General features: G+C 32.2%; 4 protein-coding genes across 4 annotated transcripts; 3 read left to right on the plus strand and 1 right to left on the minus strand.

The window, feature by feature from the left end:
* The first annotated feature begins 433 nt into the window (after positions 1 to 433).
* LOC130897914 (zinc finger protein 12-like) lies at positions 434 to 4,456 on the plus strand. Its single transcript, XM_057806898.1, has 2 exons — positions 434 to 689; positions 741 to 4,456. The coding sequence occupies exons 1-2, from the start codon at positions 549 to 551 to the stop codon at positions 1,788 to 1,790; spliced, it is 1,191 nt and encodes a 396-aa protein (XP_057662881.1). The 5' UTR covers positions 434 to 548; the 3' UTR covers positions 1,791 to 4,456.
* Positions 3,249 to 4,361, plus strand: LOC130897746 (zinc finger protein 596-like). The gene has a single exon (XM_057806627.1). The coding sequence runs from the start codon at positions 3,249 to 3,251 to the stop codon at positions 4,359 to 4,361; it is 1,113 nt and encodes a 370-aa protein (XP_057662610.1).
* Positions 4,457 to 5,324: 868 nt separating the features above from the next.
* On the minus strand, positions 5,325 to 6,372 carry LOC130897922 (signal peptidase complex subunit 2). Its single transcript, XM_057806909.1, has 5 exons — positions 6,213 to 6,372; positions 6,094 to 6,159; positions 5,902 to 6,035; positions 5,694 to 5,849; positions 5,325 to 5,636 (listed from the first exon to the last, which is right to left on the minus strand). The coding sequence occupies exons 1-5, from the start codon at positions 6,237 to 6,239 to the stop codon at positions 5,450 to 5,452; spliced, it is 570 nt and encodes a 189-aa protein (XP_057662892.1). The 5' UTR covers positions 6,240 to 6,372; the 3' UTR covers positions 5,325 to 5,449.
* A 9,118-nt stretch (positions 6,373 to 15,490) lies between these two features.
* LOC130897747 (involucrin-like) lies at positions 15,491 to 20,604 on the plus strand. Its single transcript, XM_057806629.1, has 4 exons — positions 15,491 to 15,496; positions 18,768 to 19,405; positions 20,434 to 20,539; positions 20,590 to 20,604. The coding sequence occupies exons 1-4, from the start codon at positions 15,491 to 15,493 to the stop codon at positions 20,602 to 20,604; spliced, it is 765 nt and encodes a 254-aa protein (XP_057662612.1).
* The last annotated feature ends 649 nt before the right edge of the window (positions 20,605 to 21,253 follow it).

Below are 21,253 nucleotides of genomic sequence, written 5' to 3' on the forward strand. Positions count from 1 at the left end.
ATATATATAGAACTTTCACTCTAGATAGAAATTACCCATTATTCGCTATGTGTATGCAACACACATTACTTATAAATTGCTGGTATGAAGTGCTTGATATCTGCGTTCATGATCCAATGACAGAACACTAGTTAACGCTACCGCTATGGGGTGCATTCCACTAAGCACTCACGACAATCACTTTCAAGACCACTATCTTCTCCGTTCCATTCAGTCCAGAGCGCTAAAATCTTAATAGTAAGTGGAATAGATTACGAGGCGTTTCGAGCGTTGAAATGAATAATAAAGAATAGCAAAGCTTTAAAAGGTTAAGTTATTGAATTTTTTAGTAGAATGCTCAACTGCATCAAATAATGAGATTCTCACAGTTGCAATTTGCGATCATGGAACGCTAACTTTATGTACTAGTAGTAATGTTGGTGTTATTGTATTTATGTTGGTATCATTGATAAAAACAATAGATGTGCATTAAAGAACCAAATAGTTAAAATGTTTATACGTTTTATGTGATATTTCACTTTGAATTATTTATAAAATTATAATTGAAAATGGAAGAAGAAAAAGATAATTTTGATTGGATATGTAGAGCTTGTTTGGAAAAATCTACCAAGATGTATTCTTTGACCGGTTCTATAGTTAATTTAGAAGTTAACATAGCTGCTATGTTGGAGTTTTGTACATCCCAAAAGGTATTTATTAGTAATTTTTACACTTTTATACTAATATAACTACGATTTCAGTTGGTTTTAAGTGAAGATTTGCCCAATAATGTTTGCTTGTCTTGTTTTAAAACGATTCGAATAGCTTATAGATTTTTTAAGCAATTTTATGAAGTTCAACAACAACTGATGAATTTGAAGGATTCAGATGGATCATTCGAAGAAGAAACGCTATTATTTGAAGTGGAAACTACTCCTCCAGACAAGGAAGAAAATGGAGATCCCGTAAAAAGCGATGAAGAACATGAAGTAGAATTTATAATTAAACAGGAAGATAGTATTGAAGAAGATAGTTCTCAATCAACTATCAATAATGATACGCAGTTAAACTCGATGGTGGAAATAAAAGATGAGTATATAGAAGAAGATGCGAATTTTAGTCAAATTTTAAATTTACAAGGTGTAGAATCGAAAATAGAGTTTATAGTTGATGAAACGAAAAATAGTGAATCAATTGAGAAAAGGGAACGTTATATCTGCCCTATATGTGGTCAAAAGTTTATAAGGGCGGAATTATTTCGTGCTCATATCACGTCTTATAATTTAAGTAAAATCACTTGCACGCGTTGTCCTACTAAACCTGAATATGATCTAACTGAATATTTCTACCATTACAGACATTTTCACAAATACCACTGCGATATTTGCGATAAAAGATTAGTATCTAGTTACGGTTATTATTACCACAAAAAACAACACGAAAATATAAAATTGTATAAATGTTCGTTTCAAAATTGTTCGAAATCCTTCACAATGAAACATCTTCTAACGAAACACGAAAATAGTCATCACAGTACAAAAATTTATAATTGCAAATTATGTCGCGCTACATTTAATACCAACGATTCGTTACGTTACCACCTCAAAGTACACGATAATAAAAAGGATCATTTGTGTACGGCTTGCGGCAAGGCTTTCTTCCAAGCCGTTCATCTCCGTGACCATATGTACAGGCATTTAGGTTATAAAAAATTCGTTTGTGATATTTGCGGTAAAAGTTTCGTCACTAATTCTAGTTTGAAAAAGCATATCATTTATTGTACGAAAAAACACGGTTTAGATGTCAATTGAGTTTTTTCAAATATAACTTCTTCACAAATGTTAATTTTTGTACCAATAAATTTATAATAATCTTTAATTCTTAAATATTATTAGTATTAGATAACGTTCTCGTCTAGTCATTTTCAGAAATAATATAATTATAACAATTATATGAAAGTGGAAAATGTCGGGAAAATCAGAAGTGTCATATTGTTTAATTTTGTAGTAACTTCTTGTCTTCTTAATAATTATTTCTTGAATTGACATTACTTTGGTATTGTTGATTTTTTGTTTTTACATTTATTGTGAATCCTACTTTGAGTTTCGTAAATATTCTTAAAAACATGTTGAAATAATGTAAAATTTTATATTTATAAATGACCATTAAAAACTTGTAGTTCTTGGTAAATATATCGTAAGTCATTTACGCAAATACAAATTAATATATAATTACAAAAAAATAAAATTATGTTGAATATTCAGTAATTAGAAATAATTTATTTTATTTACGTCGCTTCGACACTAGTGTGTATCAACGTACATTATCCAATAACCTCTAAAAATTACATTCAGAATAGACACATCACCCCATAGAACATACCCTGGTATGTTCTGTGTATTACCCTGGAAAACAGATAAGTGCGTTTGGAGTAATGACATTAATTAAGGTACAGTACAACAGAATACACTAAGAGAACAAATGAAACCGCAACATTAAAATAATTAGATATCTTCTTTTTACAATTATAATGTTATATTGATTAAAAAAATTTATTAATATTTTCGTAAATTTTTATAATTTCACATTAGATAATCCATAGTTTCCTACGTCTATAGATTAACTTTGTTCAATGTCTTATTCTCTCCACCGGGTAAACAACAATATTGAAAGTGTGCATACGATCGGTCCTTAGAGCTATTTATTGCAGTCTTGCTCGCAGCTTTGATTCCTAATTACCTTAAGAGCACTTTCAAAAGTGTCGCTCGTCGTTAATTCTAAATTTTAAAAACAATTCTTTGCTCGCGGAACCCATCATTTCGGTTAATTATTGAATACGAATCTATTATAGCAGTTCTCGGTTTAGGTTAGAGAACTAAAAGCTAGATTCATTTACTCGTCGTTCGCGGTAAATCAACATCCGTAATATAGCATTCATTAGTAGTAAGCAATTTTATAATCGTTTCCAATAAATACAAGTAGTTAGTTTATTCCTATTGTAAATAGTACTGTAAAAGTTATCTACATATCTTGATCTGCCTGATAAAAGAAGTAGGCATTGAACCACAAATATATAATAATATATTCTACATACATTCACTTCTATGTTCTGTTATTATTAACTCGATGGTCTTCACTCTATGAAATATCTGTCAGAGAAAAAAGAAGAATATATTTAGAGGTTAAGATTTAAGAATATTATTTTTAATGTAATAAAAACACGATAAATAATTTATTATAGTTATCATAGGATATAATTGTTTGTTAGAATGAGTGAAAATGTAGATTTACTTGATACATTATGCCGAACATGTTTAAAACCAACGGTCAAGAAGTATACTCTGACTGGAAAATTGAAAAATTTGGAGGTTACTATCGCCGATATGTTGGAATTTTGTACATCTAAACTAATACCCATAAGAGAAGATTTACCAGAAAATATTTGTACGTTTTGTTATAACACTATTAGAGTAGCGTATGAATTTTTTAGACAGTTTAACAATGCTCAAGACCAAATAAATACAATTAGGCAGATTCTGCTTAAAGAACAAGTCGTCAGTGATCATAATTACGAAACTGAAGAATTTGAATACGATTTGCTTACAGAGGAAAGAGCACATAATGATGAGGAAATTGTATTCACAGAAAAAAGTGAAATAGACAACCTAGAACACAATCAAGAGGAAAAAATAGAAACTATTGTAAGTAAATCAAATTTAGATACATCAGATATAGAACTAACAGTTATATTCGAAAACAGAGAAAATATAGATGAAAAATTATTTCCTTATATTTGTCCAATTTGTGCTACTAAATATTCTCGTATAGAACAATTTCACAAACATATTATTGAACACAATTGTAGTATAATAACGTGTTCACGTTGCCAAGCAAAACCTGAATATGAAATAGCTGATTATATCATACATTATAAAGAATTTCATAAATTACAATGCAACATTTGCAACAAGAGAATGGCATCAGCGTTCGGGTATAAATATCATATGAAAACGCATATCCATTTTAATGGTTACAAATGTCCAATAAAAAACTGCTACAGATCTTTCCTTCTAAGGCATTTACTGAGAAAACACATAAAAAACCATTACCAACCAACAGTTTTTCCTTGTCACCTTTGTTCTTCTACCTTCAATAATAGAGACACTCTAAGATACCACATTAAAAAACACTCTAATAAGAAGGATCACCTTTGTACAGTGTGTGGTAGGACCTTTTATATGGCAGGACATCTTAAGGATCACATGTACAGACATTCAGGGTTTAAAAAATTCCTTTGCAATATGTGTAATAAAAGATTTACCAGAAGTACTAGTCTAAAGAAACACATTGTTCGTTGTACTAAAAAAAAATCTAATTCTTGAATATTTCAAAATAAAACTTGAAATTTTAATTTTTTACTTTTTGTATAAACCCTGTAAGTAACTTTGTGTATTATAAAAATAAATCAATAAATAAATGTATTTTTTTTCTTCCTTCCTTTATAATTTTGATTTAGTAACTACAGGGGGTGTGTAAAAGTTTCCATCAAAATCTGTGGAATTAAGATGGCGCCACGATAACATGAGTATTAAAACCCGTGTAAGAGATAGAACTCTTTAGGCCAATTCATAAACTTTACTTATCATTTTATCGACTGCCTGAGACAGTTCTTGTGCTGCTACGAACAGTCTAGAGTTCACATTTTGACTTAGGTTTGGTTAGGTTAGGTTCTGATTTTACCTACTTTTTTTGGTTAGGTTTAATTTGTTTTCTTTAAAAGTTTGAAGTTTTGTAACTTCATTGGTCGTTTTATTAGAAAAATGGTAGATAATTTGAATTACTGCTGTGCTGAAAAAATTATTCGACCGGATTTTCTTAAATGCCTTTTCTGAGGGAACAACTTTTCATCTAGTATCCCTATTTTGAGGTTATGTTAAAGAAACATTATTTTCCTAGCCGTAAAGTGTACTGCATAAATTACTTGATTTATGTAAATTATACATCTTAAGGTATTTAAAAAAAACCACCAGCTATAACCATAAAATTTTGAGAAAGCAAGAAACAGAGGAACATCACTGGTTGGAATTTAAATCAGTTGTTTCAGTGCGTTAGTAGAAGCTAATACGAAATATGTAAGCGAATATGGAACCCTTATCTCTTTAGAGCATATTTATTATTTTGTTGGTCAAAAAATCGATCAGTACCCCCATAAAGGGTTAATTGAGAGAGTAAATGCATTAAAAATCAGTGAAAAAACGAGATTTGCTCACATACAATCCATTTTTTTAGTTGGAATTTTTTTTAAAGGATTTAGGTCATTTCAAGGTTTATTTCAATAAAAAAAATTGACTCAAGATATTTATTATACAAAAAGTTCAACACAAAATAAAACATCTTTGCAAAAAAAACTACTTAAAAAATAGAAAAATGTTATGAAATAATTTACGAGACTTATTCTTCTTTGTGAACATCATTTTTCTTTTCTCTCGCTTAATAAAGAATTGTGCATTTTTGTAACTTCAGCTTCTACGAGTTCATTAACTACATTCCCATTTACGTCTATATAGTTCGCGACGCTTTTCTTTATACTTGTTTCCCTCCTTTGTCGAGTCTTTCCATCAATTAAAGCAAGAATCAGATTATATTTATCATCATACCTAAAAAATTAAGAAAAACTATCTAATCACGTAAATTTAACAAAAATATTTACTTACTTTGGTAAATACGAACTAGCTTCCCATACATTTTCTTTCTTAGAACTATCTTTTTGAATACATACTGCAAAAATTCCCTTTTCTTTATAAGTGGTATACAAAGTTAAAATTCCCATCATAATAAAATAAGTAGTTACTGAAAATATCAATATAGGCCTGAAACATCAAATTAAATACAATTATCGAAATAAATAATAAAATAATTTACCTAGATTGTGGAAAGGGATACAAATAATCCCAAACCAAAGCAAACATAGCAACTCCAACAGCTATTCCACATATTACTAATCTACCATCCATAAGAGCAAAATTTTCAACATAATTAAATTTCTTTGTAAGTACCTAAAATAAAAATAGAATTATTACACGTTGGATAATAATAATAATAATAATAACATACTTCTTTCACTGCATCATCTAAAGCATTTTTCACAGCAGCTCCTTCCCATTTATTTATTTTTATTGGCTAAAATTTAGGTTTAATTAAATATTTATTTACGTTATCATTTTAAAATTTACCTTATCATCTTTTTCTTTCGGCGCCATGGTTTAATTTATCCAATTATTGACGATTTTAAGTCTAATAAACAGCTGTCTTATAAGAATCTACTGAAACCAATAACGCCGAATAACACGTAAGTAACTGATTGACGTTGCATGATAACGCCTTGTCGTTGCCATACGTCACTTGTCACACGCTACTGCGTTCGTTGATAATACTCCGCATTTTTTATTTAAATAAAGTACACTTAAATTTATGCTAACTTACACCGATACTATTTAGAATTCTAATTTCAATTGATGTAGAACTTTTATACGTTCCGATTATTATAACGGGAGATTTTAAAAATATATCAAAGACGGTAATACACTCTACCGCTTTTTCATCGAAATAAATAAAGCGATTATCACTAATGATATTCGGTTGCCACGTGTTCTATGGATACCCGCATTTAAATTTGCTATTTACAACATTTGTTTTTACTCTAAATATAAACAACTTTATTTATCAATAATTGACTCAATATCACAAAACCATCTGCAATACCGGCATTACACATTATAGGAGTACACTTATGATGGTTAATAATGAGCATAAAGCACGTTCCAAGTATCAGCCCTTCAAAATGCACCTGTGTAACTTAGACATAATGAATCATTTGAAAGGAAATGGGAAAAAAAATTTCAACAAGTATATTAACTTCTATATAGAATAAATTAAGCTACAAATGGTTATAATTATACAAGGTGATTCTAAAACTTGAAGCAACCATGGGCGGACTTACAGGATATATTTAAAAGAAAAGTTCGTTGTATACAGGGTTTGGTCAAAAATGTTTTAAAATAGTTTGTTGTATACGGAGTTCAGTTAAAAATGTTCTAAGCATTATTAATGAGTACTAACACGTGTAAATAAGAGAAAATTGAATATAAGTAACCGTGGGTGGACGTATGAGACGAATTCAAAGTATTTTTTCAGTTTTAAAAGTAATAAGTTGAGAAAATAGTTCACTGTATATCACAAACACATACCGTTGGTGGTATTATTGGACGAAGTTAAAATATTTCTTCTGTTTTGAAAGAAATAAGTCGACAAGAACGTTCGCTATATACCGTGCTCAGTCACAAATATATCAAGATTGTTTTCCATAACTTTATACAATTATAACTTTACCGCACGTCTAGGAATCAATTATATACATGAGCCCCTTTCGAAACTAGAGGTGATGCGGTTGGTAAGTCAAGAGAAACGTTTACGGTGCTTTTACTACACCTGCTTATTCTTCATTTGAGAAAATTGACTACGTATTGTGATGAGGAACGAAACTTTCAATCAACTAACTTATTATAACAGGTGTTTATAACAATTATATAAGAATCGATGTTTTTCTAATATTATTAAACTAGTAGTGAGGTTATGTTTAATTTTATTAATATATAATTAGAATTTTTATAGTTACGAGTTGAAAAATACTTGGGGTTGTTTTTATTTGTCTTATTAAATATATTTCTAAAACATTGAGTTCAAGTATTTCACTTATTTTAGAAATTACAAAAAATTTAAAAAAAGGAACATATTTGTTCAAAAAAATACTAACTTTTTGTTCCCTATCAATTTTTATGTATTCCCTATAGTTTTCGAGTTATTTGAAAAAAAAGATTTTTAAGAATTTCGAAAATGATTTTTCGACTTTGGACGTAATTTTTTTCGAAATTATGCATTGTAAAACGTTCAAATTTTCAGAAATCATTATAAGTACGTGATTAAAATAAATCATCACTATATTTTGATTACAAATTGCTAGGGGTGAAATTGAGATTTTTTCTAAAAAAAAAATTTAGATTTTATTTTGGCAATAACTTTCTTACTTTTCATGCTAGAGAGTTCTACTAAATCTCATTTTAAAGCCTTTTAAAAGTACTTTGGAAAATATTATATACAATTATCTCGAAAAGTTGATAGATTTTCCGATACTCGACGTTGAATTTTAAAAAATTTTCGTTCGTTAAAAATATTTAACTTCAATAAATCATAACTCGGTGTATATTATGCGTAAAACAAATATAAATAAACCAATCTATTCGTTTTTTTATAAGCTTCATTTTTGTTTCCCACAATTTTTTTGATAAAATCAAAAGTATTTGAGTTATTTAAGAAAAATCGATTAGAAACGTGGTTTATTTCAAGAAATATTCAATCGCGAATAACTAAAAAACTATTGGTTTTTCAAATAAAATGCCAGGAATATTTTGTGCTTAAAATTTGACCGTCTATCAATTTTCAACATAAAAATTTTCACCCCCTAGTTGGGGTGTAACTCACCCCCGGTGCAAAAACACACATCGACGTAGGGTAGATTTTGTTTTTTGAGGTATTCCCCACAAGCTGTCAAAATTTCATTAAAATCGACGCAGGTTTATGGAAAACGCAGGCTGATACCTTGTTAGCCTGGACTATATTTGATTCATGGGATTGTGGAAATGAATAATGATAAAATGTAGAGATGTTAACGTTATTATTAATTAGTTTAAGTTTATTGATTGTTAATTTCGATAAAAACCGTATTCAAAACCTAACTGTATATTGTATAAAATAATATAACTGTTAATAATAAAAATATGCTATTAAAAAGTTGTTTGTTATTTACCGGAGCAAAACCAAATTATTTTCTACCCTGAATCTTCTTCTAATACCAATATACGTACACTGAAAAAACAGTTAATTATACATTTATTAATAATAATTGATTACGATGAAGTAAACGCTTGGTTGGATATTTATGTGGAATAAAAAATATTTTTTTTTGTTAGTCCAGTTAACAATGCTGAAAATAGGGTATTACTTCGTATTTATATGAAAATTAAGCTCGTCCTGTAATGTATTTTCGTGGTAATCAACTTTGAAATAAACTGTTTATTAAATAAGTTCGTAATTTGATACCTTGTTGGAACTCAAGTGTCCAAGGGACACCCGGAATCAATTACCTATGACGTGGGTCCCCATTAGGATCGTGTACCATAAGAAACGTAACCTCACCTGTCCACAAAATTTGCTAATGCTTCTAAGGATCGTTGTATAAGTTATTAATTGTATTATGAGAACAGTTTACACGTTTTTCGACATCTTTCGGGAGGTTGGTTGGTTTTTCATCATTTGCCCATTTAGTCCATCGATCTTCCATCATTCTGTCGACGTGGTCACTTCAAAATATCCCTAAACAAATGAATCCATTGGATTTAAATCAGGGGAACGTGGTGGTCTTGTCCACCAGCTCTCCTCCTTTCTCCAGGCTTGAAACCTATTATAGTGCCGTTATTAGTTGTTCACCCGGTATGTTTTATAAATTTTGGGCATCTTTTAGGTTAGAAAATCAGCTTTGCGATTAAATAAATACTTTATTCGTATAAAAACTCGTAAATGAATATTTTGAAATTTCAAAATATTGAGAACCCCTCGTATAAGTGTTTTTAACTCGATTTTTTCTCGAAATTCATTCGGTCGATTTCCGTTTCTAGCTACATTTACATCGATAAAACGATTTTTTGTATTATTTTTAGTAACGATTTATATTTACGTGATTCGATGTTAAATAAAAAAAAAGTTTTAACATATTTTAATATGAAGTAAATTTCAAGAAACTTGTGATACAATTTTCGCGTTTAATGAGGTCGTAACAGGAGATATACTCCGGTGAGTAGGCATATCAAGAAAAATCGTCTCTACTACAGAAGATTGTATCTAAAAAATAAACGCACCAGCAGTAGTGCGTCCATATTTGTAACCCTTTTCGAAGAAATCGATGAACTTTTACCGAACACGCGACTTATTCCGAGTGTATTACTATATACAGGATGTCCGCGAATAAATCAAACAAAAACAGCCTAAGAAAAAAGTGTCGTTTCATCAAAACAACGCACCAACTCCAAAAATTAATGAATCAAAGTTTGAATTGCTACCTCATCCACCCTATTCGCCAGATTTAACCCTCTCGGATTATTTTCTGTTCCTAGACGTAGACAAAATGGCTTGTCGATTAATTCTTATTATAAAAAGGGTAACGAATTAGGAAGATATATCAAGAGGGAAAGAAAAATATTTTACGATTTATTATTATAATTTTTGAATCTCTACGCCACTGGAATCAAATAAGTACCTACGTAGCCTCGTAGTCTTTGAAATAATTAGAGTACTCATGCCTTCTTTCAGCTCATTAATAGAAAAAATAACTCGAGGTATTTTGTTGAATCATGATGTTCACACGCTTCAGCTTCTTCTACTCATTATAATTTCTTTTATACACACATCGTGTATTTTTATGAAGACGTCCTTATAATGATTATTGTTACGATTTTATGTGCATACCTAATACGAAATATTCAAGGAATAAAAATATTGTGCAAGCAATATTAATCTCTATGAGTTTTCGCCAACTAGATTAAGAGCGTTTTCGTTGTGGGATTGTGGCGAAATTGCTCGATTGACATCACGATCTTTTCAAGAGATGTAATTCAATATTCGTCGAGGTGTTAGCCAGGAAAGTAGTTGTTTTCTCATTTGAAAAACGACAGAATACATTTCCTAATTATTGTGCAAGCAGTACACAAGTTGTATGAGTCTTCGTCAACTAGATTAAGAGCGTTTTCGTTGTGGAATTGTGGCGAAATTGCTCGATTGACATCACGATCTTTTCAAGAGATGTAATTCAATATTCGTCGAGGTGTTAGCCAGAAAAGTAGTTGTTTTCTCATTTGAAAAACGACAGAATACATTTCTTAATTATTGTGCAAGCAGTACACAAGTTGTATGAGTCTTCTCCAACTAGATTAAGAGAGTTTACGTTGTGGGATTGTGGCGAAATTGCTCGATTGACATCACGATCTTTGGAAGAGATGTAATTCAATATTCGTCGAGGTATTAGCCAGGAAAGTAGTTGTTTTCTCATTTGAAAAACGACAGAATACATTTCTTAATTATTGTGCAAGCAGTACACAAGTTGTATGAGTCTTCTCCAACTAGATTAAGAGAGTTTACGTTGTGGGATTGTGGCGAAATTGCTCGATTGACATCACGATCTTTAGAAGTGATGTAGTTCAATATTCGTCGAGCTATTAGCCAGGAAAGTAGTTGTTTTCTCATTTGAAAAACGACAGAATACATTTCCTAATTATTGTGCAAGCAGTACACAAGTTGTATGAGTCTTCGTCAACTAGATTAAGAGCGTTTTCGTTGTGGAATTGTGGCGAAATTGCTCGATTGACATCACGATCTTTTCAAGAGATGTAATTCAATATTCGTCGAGGTGTTAGCCAGAAAAGTAGTTGTTTTCTCATTTGAAAAACGACAGAATACATTTCTTAATTATTGTGCAAGCAGTACACAAGTTGTATGAGTCTTCTCCAACTAGATTAAGAGAGTTTACGTTGTGGGATTGTGGCGAAATTGCTCGATTGACATCACGATCTTTGGAAGAGATGTAATTCAATATTCGTCGAGGTATTAGCCAGGAAAGTAGTTGTTTTCTCATTTGAAAAACGACAGAATACATTTCTTAATTATTGTGCAAGCAGTACACAAGTTGTATGAGTCTTCTCCAACTAGATTAAGAGAGTTTACGTTGTGGGATTGTGGCGAAATTGCTCGATTGACATCACGATCTTTAGAAGTGATGTAGTTCAATATTCGTCGAGCTATTAGCCAGGAAAGTAGTTGTTTTCTCATTTGAAAAACGACAGAATACATTTCCTAATTATTGTGCAAGCAGTACACAAGTTGTATGAGTCTTCGTCAACTAGATTAAGAGCGTTTTCGTTGTGGAATTGTGGCGAAATTGCTCGATTGACATCACGATCTTTTCAAGAGATGTAATTCAATATTCGTCGAGGTGTTAGCCAGAAAAGTAGTTGTTTTCTCATTTGAAAAACGACAGAATACATTTCTTAATTATTGTGCAAGCAGTACACAAGTTGTATGAGTCTTCTCCAACTAGATTAAGAGAGTTTACGTTGTGGGATTGTGGCGAAATTGCTCGATTGACATCACGATCTTTGGAAGAGATGTAATTCAATATTCGTCGAGGTATTAGCCAGGAAAGTAGTTGTTTTCTCATTTGAAAAACGACAGAATACATTTCTTAATTATTGTGCAAGCAGTACACAAGTTGTATGAGTCTTCTCCAACTAGATTAAGAGAGTTTACGTTGTGGGATTGTGGCGAAATTGCTCGATTGACATCACGATCTTTTCAAGAGATGTAATTCAATATTCGTCGAGGTGTTAGCCAGAAAAGTAGTTGTTTTCTCATTTGAAAAACGACAGAATACATTTCTTAATTATTGTGCAAGCAGTACACAAGTTGTATGAGTCTTCTCCAACTAGATTAAGAGAATTTACGTTGTGGGATTGTGGCGAAATTGCTCGATTGACATCACGATCTTTGGAAGAGATGTAATTCAATATTCGTCGAGGTATTAGCCAGGAAAGTAGTTGTTTTCTCATTTGAAAAACGACAGAATACATTTCTTAATTATTGTGCAAGCAGTACACAAGTTGTATGAGTCTTCTCCAACTAGATTAAGAGAGTTTACGTTGTGGGATTGTGGCGAAATTGCTCGATTGACATCACGATCTTTAGAAGTGATGTAATTCAATATTCGTCGAGGTGTTAGCCAGGAAAGTAGTTGTTTTCTCATTTGAAAAACGACAGAATACATTTCCTAATTATTGTGCAAGCAGTACACAAGTTGTATGAGTCTTCTCCAACTAGATTAAGAGAGTTTACGTTGTGGGATTGTGGCGAAATTGCTCGATTGACATCACGATCTTTAGAAGTGATGTAATTCAATATTCGTCGAGGTGTTAGCCAGGAAAGTAGTTGCTTTCTCAGTTGAAAAACGACACAATACATTTCCGAATTATTGTGCAAGCAGTACACAAGTTGTATGAGTCTTCTCCAACTAGATTAAGAGAGTTTACGTTGTGGGATTGTGGCGAAATTGCTCGATTGACATCACGATCTTTAGAAGTGATGTAATTCAATATTCGTCGAGGTGTTAGCCAGGAAAGTAGTTGTTTTCTCATTTGAAAAACGACAGAATACATTTCCTAATTATTGTGCAAGCAGTACACAAGTTGTATGAGTCTTCTCCAACTAGATTAAGAGAGTTTACGTTGTGGGATTGTGGCGAAATTGCTCGATTGACATCACGATCTTTAGAAGTGATGTAATTCAATATTCGTCGAGGTATTAGCCAGGAAAGTAGTTGTTTTCTCATTTGAAAAACGACAGAATACATTTATTAATTATTGTGCAAGCAGTACACAAGTTGTATGAGTCTTCGTCAACTAGATTAAGAGCGTTTTCGTTGTGGAATTGTGGCGAAATTGCTCGATTGACATCACGATCTTTTCAAGAGATGTAATTCAATATTCGTCGAGGTGTTAGCCAGAAAAGTAGTTGTTTTCTCATTTGAAAAACGACAGAATACATTTATTAATTATTGTGCAAGCAGTACACAAGTTGTATGAGTCTTCTCCAACTAGATTAAGAGAGTTTACGTTGTGGGATTGTGGCGAAATTGCTCGATTGACATCACGATCTTTAGAAGTGATGTAGTTCAATATTCGTCGAGCTATTAGCCAGGAAAGTAGTTGTTTTCTCATTTGAAAAACGACAGAATACATTTCCTAATTATTGTGCAAGCAGTACACAAGTTGTATGAGTCTTCTCCAACTAGATTAAGAGAGTTTACGTTGTGGGATTGTGGCGAAATTGCTCGATTGACATCACGATCTTTGGAAGAGATGTAATTCAATATTCGTCGAGGTATTAGCCAGGAAAGTAGTTGTTTTCTCATTTGAAAAACGACAGAATACATTTCTTAATTATTGTGCAAGCAGTACACAAGTTGTATGAGTCTTCTCCAACTAGATTAAGAGAGTTTACGTTGTGGGATTGTGGCGAAATTGCTCGATTGACATCACGATCTTTGGAAGAGATGTAATTCAATATTCGTCGAGGTATTAGCCAGGAAAGTAGTTGTTTTCTCATTTGAAAAACGACAGAATACATTTCTTAATTATTGTGCAAGCAGTACACAAGTTGTATGAGTCTTCTCCAACTAGATTAAGAGAGTTTACGTTGTGGGATTGTGGCGAAATTGCTCGATTGACATCACGATCTTTAGAAGTGATGTAGTTCAATATTCGTCGAGCTATTAGCCAGGAAAGTAGTTGTTTTCTCATTTGAAAAACGACAGAATACATTTCCTAATTATTGTGCAAGCAGTACACAAGTTGTATGAGTCTTCGTCAACTAGATTAAGAGCGTTTTCGTTGTGGGATTGTGGCGAAATTGCTCGATTGACATCACGATCTTTAGAAGTGATGTAATTCAATATTCGTCGAGGTGTTAGCCAGGAAAGTAGTTGCTTTCTCATTTGAAAAACGACAGAATACATTTCCTAATTATTGTGCAAGCAGTACACAAGTTGTATGAGTCTTCTCCAACTAGATTAAGAGAGTTTACGTTGTGGGATTGTGGCGAAATTGCTCGATTGACATCACGATCTTTAGAAGTGATGTAATTCAATATTCGTCGAGGTGTTAGCCAGGAAAGTAGTTGTTTTCTCATTTGAAAAACGACAGAATACATTTTCGAACTCGAACCTAACCCAAAAGTTAGTTTTTTTAAAATTTTCGAAACATGTGAATCTCGTGTATGAATTTTCCTTTCACCATAATAGGATTGGGGTATTTACGTCCAGAATGTTTAGTGTAGGAAAAAAAGTTGAAAATAAACCCTCATTATTTTCAAAAAAGGATCAATTTCAGTATAAAAAATTGTATTTTGATATTCAGGATGTCCCAGAAGACGTTCTATTTGCATCAACTTTCGCTTAGGTTTTAATACGGGGGTTTTAGGCAAACCAAAATCCCCCTTTTCCATATAAAAGGGGTAGATATCAATTAATTCACAATAAAAACTTCGCGCGTACAGAAATCCTTCTTAGGAATATTTTCTAGTAGTTTTCTAAATGATTTTAGTTGTGAAAGTTTTAATTTTCTTTAGAGACAACTTTGAGTCGTGGGGGAATAGGTCCCCCCTATCCCCCGGGCCGCCACGTGCTTGGTTTAAAAAGATTTATATTCGTGTAAATTTAAATTGAAGAAAGCCGTCTAGGCCAAAAAATTTGTGCTCAAAGTTCGTCCACGTGCATCTATCGAATTTCTGTTCGAAAATTTCTAGTCACGCAAAATTATATAACGAGCGTTGATGTAAACCTGACACAATTAAAAATATGATCGTAAGTTAATTATCTTATACAGAATTGTTTGGATCGGACAAGTTCGAAGAACTTGTAAAATTATTACCGAAATCGAGACTTTAGTCTGCTTTTATTTTTATTCTTAGAAATGTAAATTATTTAGTTAACAAAATTTCGTGTATAACGAACTACCGGTTTTCAAATTATACAGGATGGTGTCTTTAAATCGACGCTGTTACGTATTTTGATTGTTTAATTAATTAATTAAACGTTTTGATTCAGTTTTAATGTATATTTTTAGATTTTAATCAAGCTTTTGACAAGGTGTGACACCCTTGACTATTATCCAAACTCGAAAACCAAATTTTCGATGTATATTGTCTTAAAGTCGTACCAAATTTATGGAATAAATACCGGAGTTCCACAAGGAAGTTTCCTTGGCCTTTTCGTAGACAGTACTCAATATCTAGGTTTAAATCTCGGTACCAAATTAAAGTGGAGAACAAATTTATGAATAAAAAAGTGGGTTTGAAGCTCGGAAACAAGTTCACAGACCTGTACCAGATTGCAGCGTCGCAATTATTGAACGGTTCCAATTCAAGGTACTAAGAGTAATTACAAATGGTTGTTTAGCTTGTTCTTCTGAAGTTCTAAGCCGCTACGTTTGCGTGATAGGCGTTGAAGTCGACGTGTAATATCTTTAATAATGTATATCCTAACCGAAATCAGATAACAAGTAAATTAGTAAAAACGTAAAAACGAAACTGGTTCAGTAAAACTGCATCAGCTGAAAACCAATCTTTAGATGTTTGTGTCTTGTTGGAGAACGATCCTCGCTTGAGTACTAGACAAATATCCAGGGAAATATCCATTCGTGATGATAATAAATTCCATCCATACAAAATAATATAGTTCAAGAGTTGTTTGATGACGATTTTGATAGACGTAAACAGTTTGTAGATCTAATGATGGAAAACACACACACCTACATCTTTTTTTTTACTCCAGAGTACATTAAAATAGAAAAAACCGGGTGGTTCTATTTGAAAAAATAAAGAAATTTGATATTTATGAAGTTAAACTTTGAACACTTTTTATATAAACCCTGTATAAAATGAACAATTTTGTAACGTATATTCAAATATTTCCGATTTTTCTAAAAGCAACCGAACAAAAACCATTTTCATGTCTTTAAGGGTGTTTTCGTAAAAAAATAATTTATAAGGGTCTGCAACGGTCAAATTTTTTACAAAAAAGTTAATAACTCAAAAAGTATGCATTTTTCGAAAAAAATTTTCAGGCAAAAGTATACTAAAATTTTAAGTAAATTTCAAAAATGTATCAATATACAGGGTGTTCTATTTGAAAAAATAAAGAAATTTGATATTTATGAAGTTAAACTTTCAACACTTTTTATACACACCCTGTATAAAATGAACAATTTTGTAACGTAGATTCAAATATTTCCGATTTTTCTAAAAGCAACCGAACAAAAACCATTTTCATGTCTTTAAGGGTGTTTTCGTAAAAAAATAATTTATAAGGGTCTGCAACGGTCAAATTTTTTACAAAAAAGTTAATAACTCAAAAAGTATGCATTTTTCGAAAAAAATTTTCAGACAAAAGTATACTAAAATTTTAAGTAAATTTCAAAAATATATCAATATACAGGGTGTTCTATTTGAAAAAATAAAGAAATTTGATATTTATGAAGTTAAACTTTCAACACTTTTTATACACACCCTGTATAAAATGAACAATTTTGTAACGTAGATTTAAATATTTCCGATTTTTCTAAAAGCAACCGAACAAAAACCATTTTCATGTCTTTAAGGGTACCTTCGTAAAAAAATGATTTATAAGGGTCTGCAATGGTGATTTTTTTTACAAAAAAATTGATAACTCAAAAAGTATCCATTTTTCGAAAAAAGTTTTTTGACAAAAGTATACTAAAATTTAACGTAAATTTCAAAAATGTATTAATATACAGGGTATTCTATTCAAAATAACAAGGTTACAACAAGTATTTTGCCATATACAGATAGTTTTAACCCGTCGTGGGACACCCTGTATAGTCGAACTTTTGCAAATAGAAATATTTCGTCTTCAACCTCTTTTATAAATCTTTCTACATTCCCCTTCGTCAAAAACCGATTTTTTTGCATGGTATAACTGTTCAAATATCTTTATATACACGTACTTTTGAGGTTATCTTTTTTAGCGAAAAAAATTATTTCACTGTAATTATTGTATCCCTCCATTTGCTGAATTGCCTTATAAAGTATCGTTACTGATATTTGAAAACAAAAATATACCAACACTGAAATAGTAAAATGGAGTAAAACCATATTAAATTGAAGTAGTCTCACCGAGAAACCGACCACAAACATGCATTCGGCGTGTAGATTTATTTGGAACCGGTTTTTTTTATTATGACACAACTTTATGTGCAGAAGAAAAGAGAACCATTCTCTTGGGAAAATAATAGGTACTTCCTTTTTGTTGGCAGTTAATTTGCCATTCTGACAAGCTACAATAAACTAACTTATTATTTATTTTAACATTCTAACTTATTTTAATCCAGTAGCTACATTTTATCTCGAAGAAAAAAGTGATTGGATCTAAATCGTACGATTAACCCGACCTAATTTAGTTTATCTATCAGATGTGACACTTTTTCCAGAGAAACAGAGAAATTCCAGCTTGATTTCGCAAACTTACGACGATTTATTTTTGGTTATTGTAAAGGCCAGACGAACCGGGAATTGTAATCGTTATATAAGCTATATTTGATAGAACTCGCTGAATAAGCAGTTGCAGTTTCATCTCGTTTGTGTCACTATCACAAAAAATCAACAAAAGAAAAGCAAATCACTTGAAACTTCACCATCACTAGCGGTAATCGTCACTCACAAAGATAGAAGAATGCATTCACTGTTTGAGGTATCGATCGACATATTAGTTGGTTGTCAAATATTGGTCTTATTTTCAAAGTTAACCAAATCGGTCCAGCCGTTGTCGAGTTTTAGCGAGACGAACGAACAGCAACTCGTTTTTATATATCGATAGCCACGTTGCAAAAGCCTGTAGTGCAAAAAATGAAACTGTTCTGGAGGCGAATAAAACTGTTTTAAGTAAAATTTTTGGTTTAACTTCTGCGAAATAAGATTTACCCAATTTCATAACTTACTTGGTTCTCTTACAGGCTTTGGACATCTAGAGTTTATAGATCCAGAGTTTGGACATCTAGAGTTTGGTCATCTAGAGGGTGGATATCCAGAGTTTGGACATCTAGAGGTTGGGGATCCAGAGTTGTGGACATCCAGAGTTTAGATATCTAGAGGTTATAGATCCAGAGTTTGGACATCTAGAGTTTGGAGATCCAGAGTTTGGAAATCTAGAGGTTATAGATCCAGAGTTTAGACATCTAAAGGTTATAGATCCAGAGTTTAGACATCTAGAGGTTATAGATCCAGAGTTTGGACATCGAGAGTTTGTAGATCCAGAGTTTGGACATTTAGAGGTTATAGATCCAGAGTTTGGACATCTAGAGTTTCTAGATCCAGAGTTTGGACACCTAGAGGCTAGATATCCAGAGTTTGGACATCTAGAGGTTATAGATCCAGCGTTTGGACATCAAGAGTTTGTAGATCCAGCGTTTGGACATCTAGAGGCTGGAGAACCAGAGTTTGGCCATCTAGGGGTTATAGATCCAGAGTTTGAACATCTAGAGGTTATAGATCCAGAGTTTGGATATCTGGAGTTTGGAGAACCAGAGTTTGGACATCTAGGGGTTGTAGATCCAGAGTTTGGACATCTAGAGGTTATTGATCCAGTGTTTGGACATGTAGAGGTTATAGATCCAGAGTTTGGACATCTAGAGGTTATAGATCCAGCCTCTTTTAAAAATCTACATTCCCCTTCGTCAAAAACTGATTTTTTTGCATGGTATAACTGTTCAAATATCTTTATATACACGCACTTTTGAGGTTATCTTTTTTAGCGAACCAGCGTCATTGCCAACATCAAAACTACAAATTAGAATTTTTCCCATTTATAGTACAATATATTATTGTACACCACTGTACAATGGCAGTCAATATCCTACAGTTAGTTCATTGAAATCCGTGTTAAATTCAAACTTGACAAAAACCAAATAACTGACTTTTATTTTTATGCCTTTTAATCGATTTCGAACTGATATTCTCAAGAATGTTATTATTAGAGAAAGGAAACATTTTTCGGTTGAGTTGAGACTCGGTAGTGAGAAAAAAAAACGACGTTTGGTAGCTACTGTTGTGTAATCAACAATCGACACACAGAAGGAGTTGGAAGTGAATAAAAGGGATTGTCACATAAAGTATTTCTATCGATTTATACATAATTTGTATTTATAGAACTTCTCGATTAATTACTGCTTACTAAAAGCGGTCTACGTTTCCTGATTGTGCCATTCGAAAGTCTCTTCGGAGTCATTTCATCTAAATATGCACGTGGATTCACCAACTGGAATTACTCGAACAACTTCCTCAATTCTAGGTTAGTTCTGGCTACCCCGTGATGTTAATCACTTTATTTAGTTCATGTTTCTTCGACCACGGAGCAGTTTTCGCTAAATTTTCAACACTCAATTGATGAGGATCTTCTCTAACCAAACCTTCACCAAATTTATGCTTAGCAAATGATTGAATTGATGTTTCAGAAGTTATCGACTCTAAATTTTGGGATTTCCTCGATAAAACTATCAGGTGATGAAAGGGACACGTATCTAAGACTATATACATTAAAAAATTTCTCTAAAAGAATCACTGGCAGTCTCTTTCTTGGATCTGTAGGTAGATTTGAACCAGAGCCAGCCATACTCATCATTAAACTTCCTGCAGGATCGATGGGTTATCAAATAAGTTACCAGAAGTGATTATCAACATTTTATGTTTTCTAATCAACGAATCCTTTCGAAAGGGACTGTTTTCTAGCTATTCCCCTGCACCAGGATCATCAAACATCCGAGGTGTTGAATATAGAAGACAACCAGTACGAGCTAATGGTAAAGTTTGGGGTGATTTACCAGTTGGCAGTGATGTACTTCAGAATTTACTTTTTCGTTATTCATTAATGACGTTTTTTTGTAGAAGACACCAGTGTAATATGGAGTAATCCACATATACAAGCTCTATATTCTACCATGAGCGAAGATATTATTATTATTAAGTCCTGGTCTTTGTCTGGTCTGGTCTGGTCTGGACTACATGACTTGATACGTTCCTCAAATCATATCAAGTTCTTGGTCTACATATTGATCTGGTCTGTACATGTAGAAACCTTGAGAAAATTACCCCCTGATTGTTTTATTGAATCTGTGTCTAAACTACTACTTCTTCAGTACCAAAATATGATTCAGCCAACCAGAGAAAGACCTCTATGGATCTACCCATTCACAAAGGAGGTTTCCTTGTATTCCCGACAAGAGCTATCGGGAGTTTCTTCAATATTCTTCAGAAGATAGCATCCGGTTAACATACCATCAACTCCTGCAATCCCATATCAGCTTTGAATCAATTTTGGGCTGTTTTGCTATCTGATAATGTAAAGCATATGTTTCCGCATGGAAAATGGAAAGTTCTGGGATAGCCAGCTTGGTTCCTGGGCCATATATTCTTGCCCATACTTTGCAGAATGCTAATCAGCCTTTTGTATTGCTGTAGATTTGTTATTATGGTTTTTGGTGAAGCATAGCTCGGAAGAAATGATATCCTTGATCATATCTATGGGTACATTACATTCTTTTAGTTCAAA

The sequence above is a fragment of the Diorhabda carinulata genome, chromosome 9, assembly GCF_026250575.1.
Source record: "Diorhabda carinulata isolate Delta chromosome 9, icDioCari1.1, whole genome shotgun sequence".
Taxonomy (NCBI): domain Eukaryota; kingdom Metazoa; phylum Arthropoda; class Insecta; order Coleoptera; family Chrysomelidae; genus Diorhabda; species Diorhabda carinulata.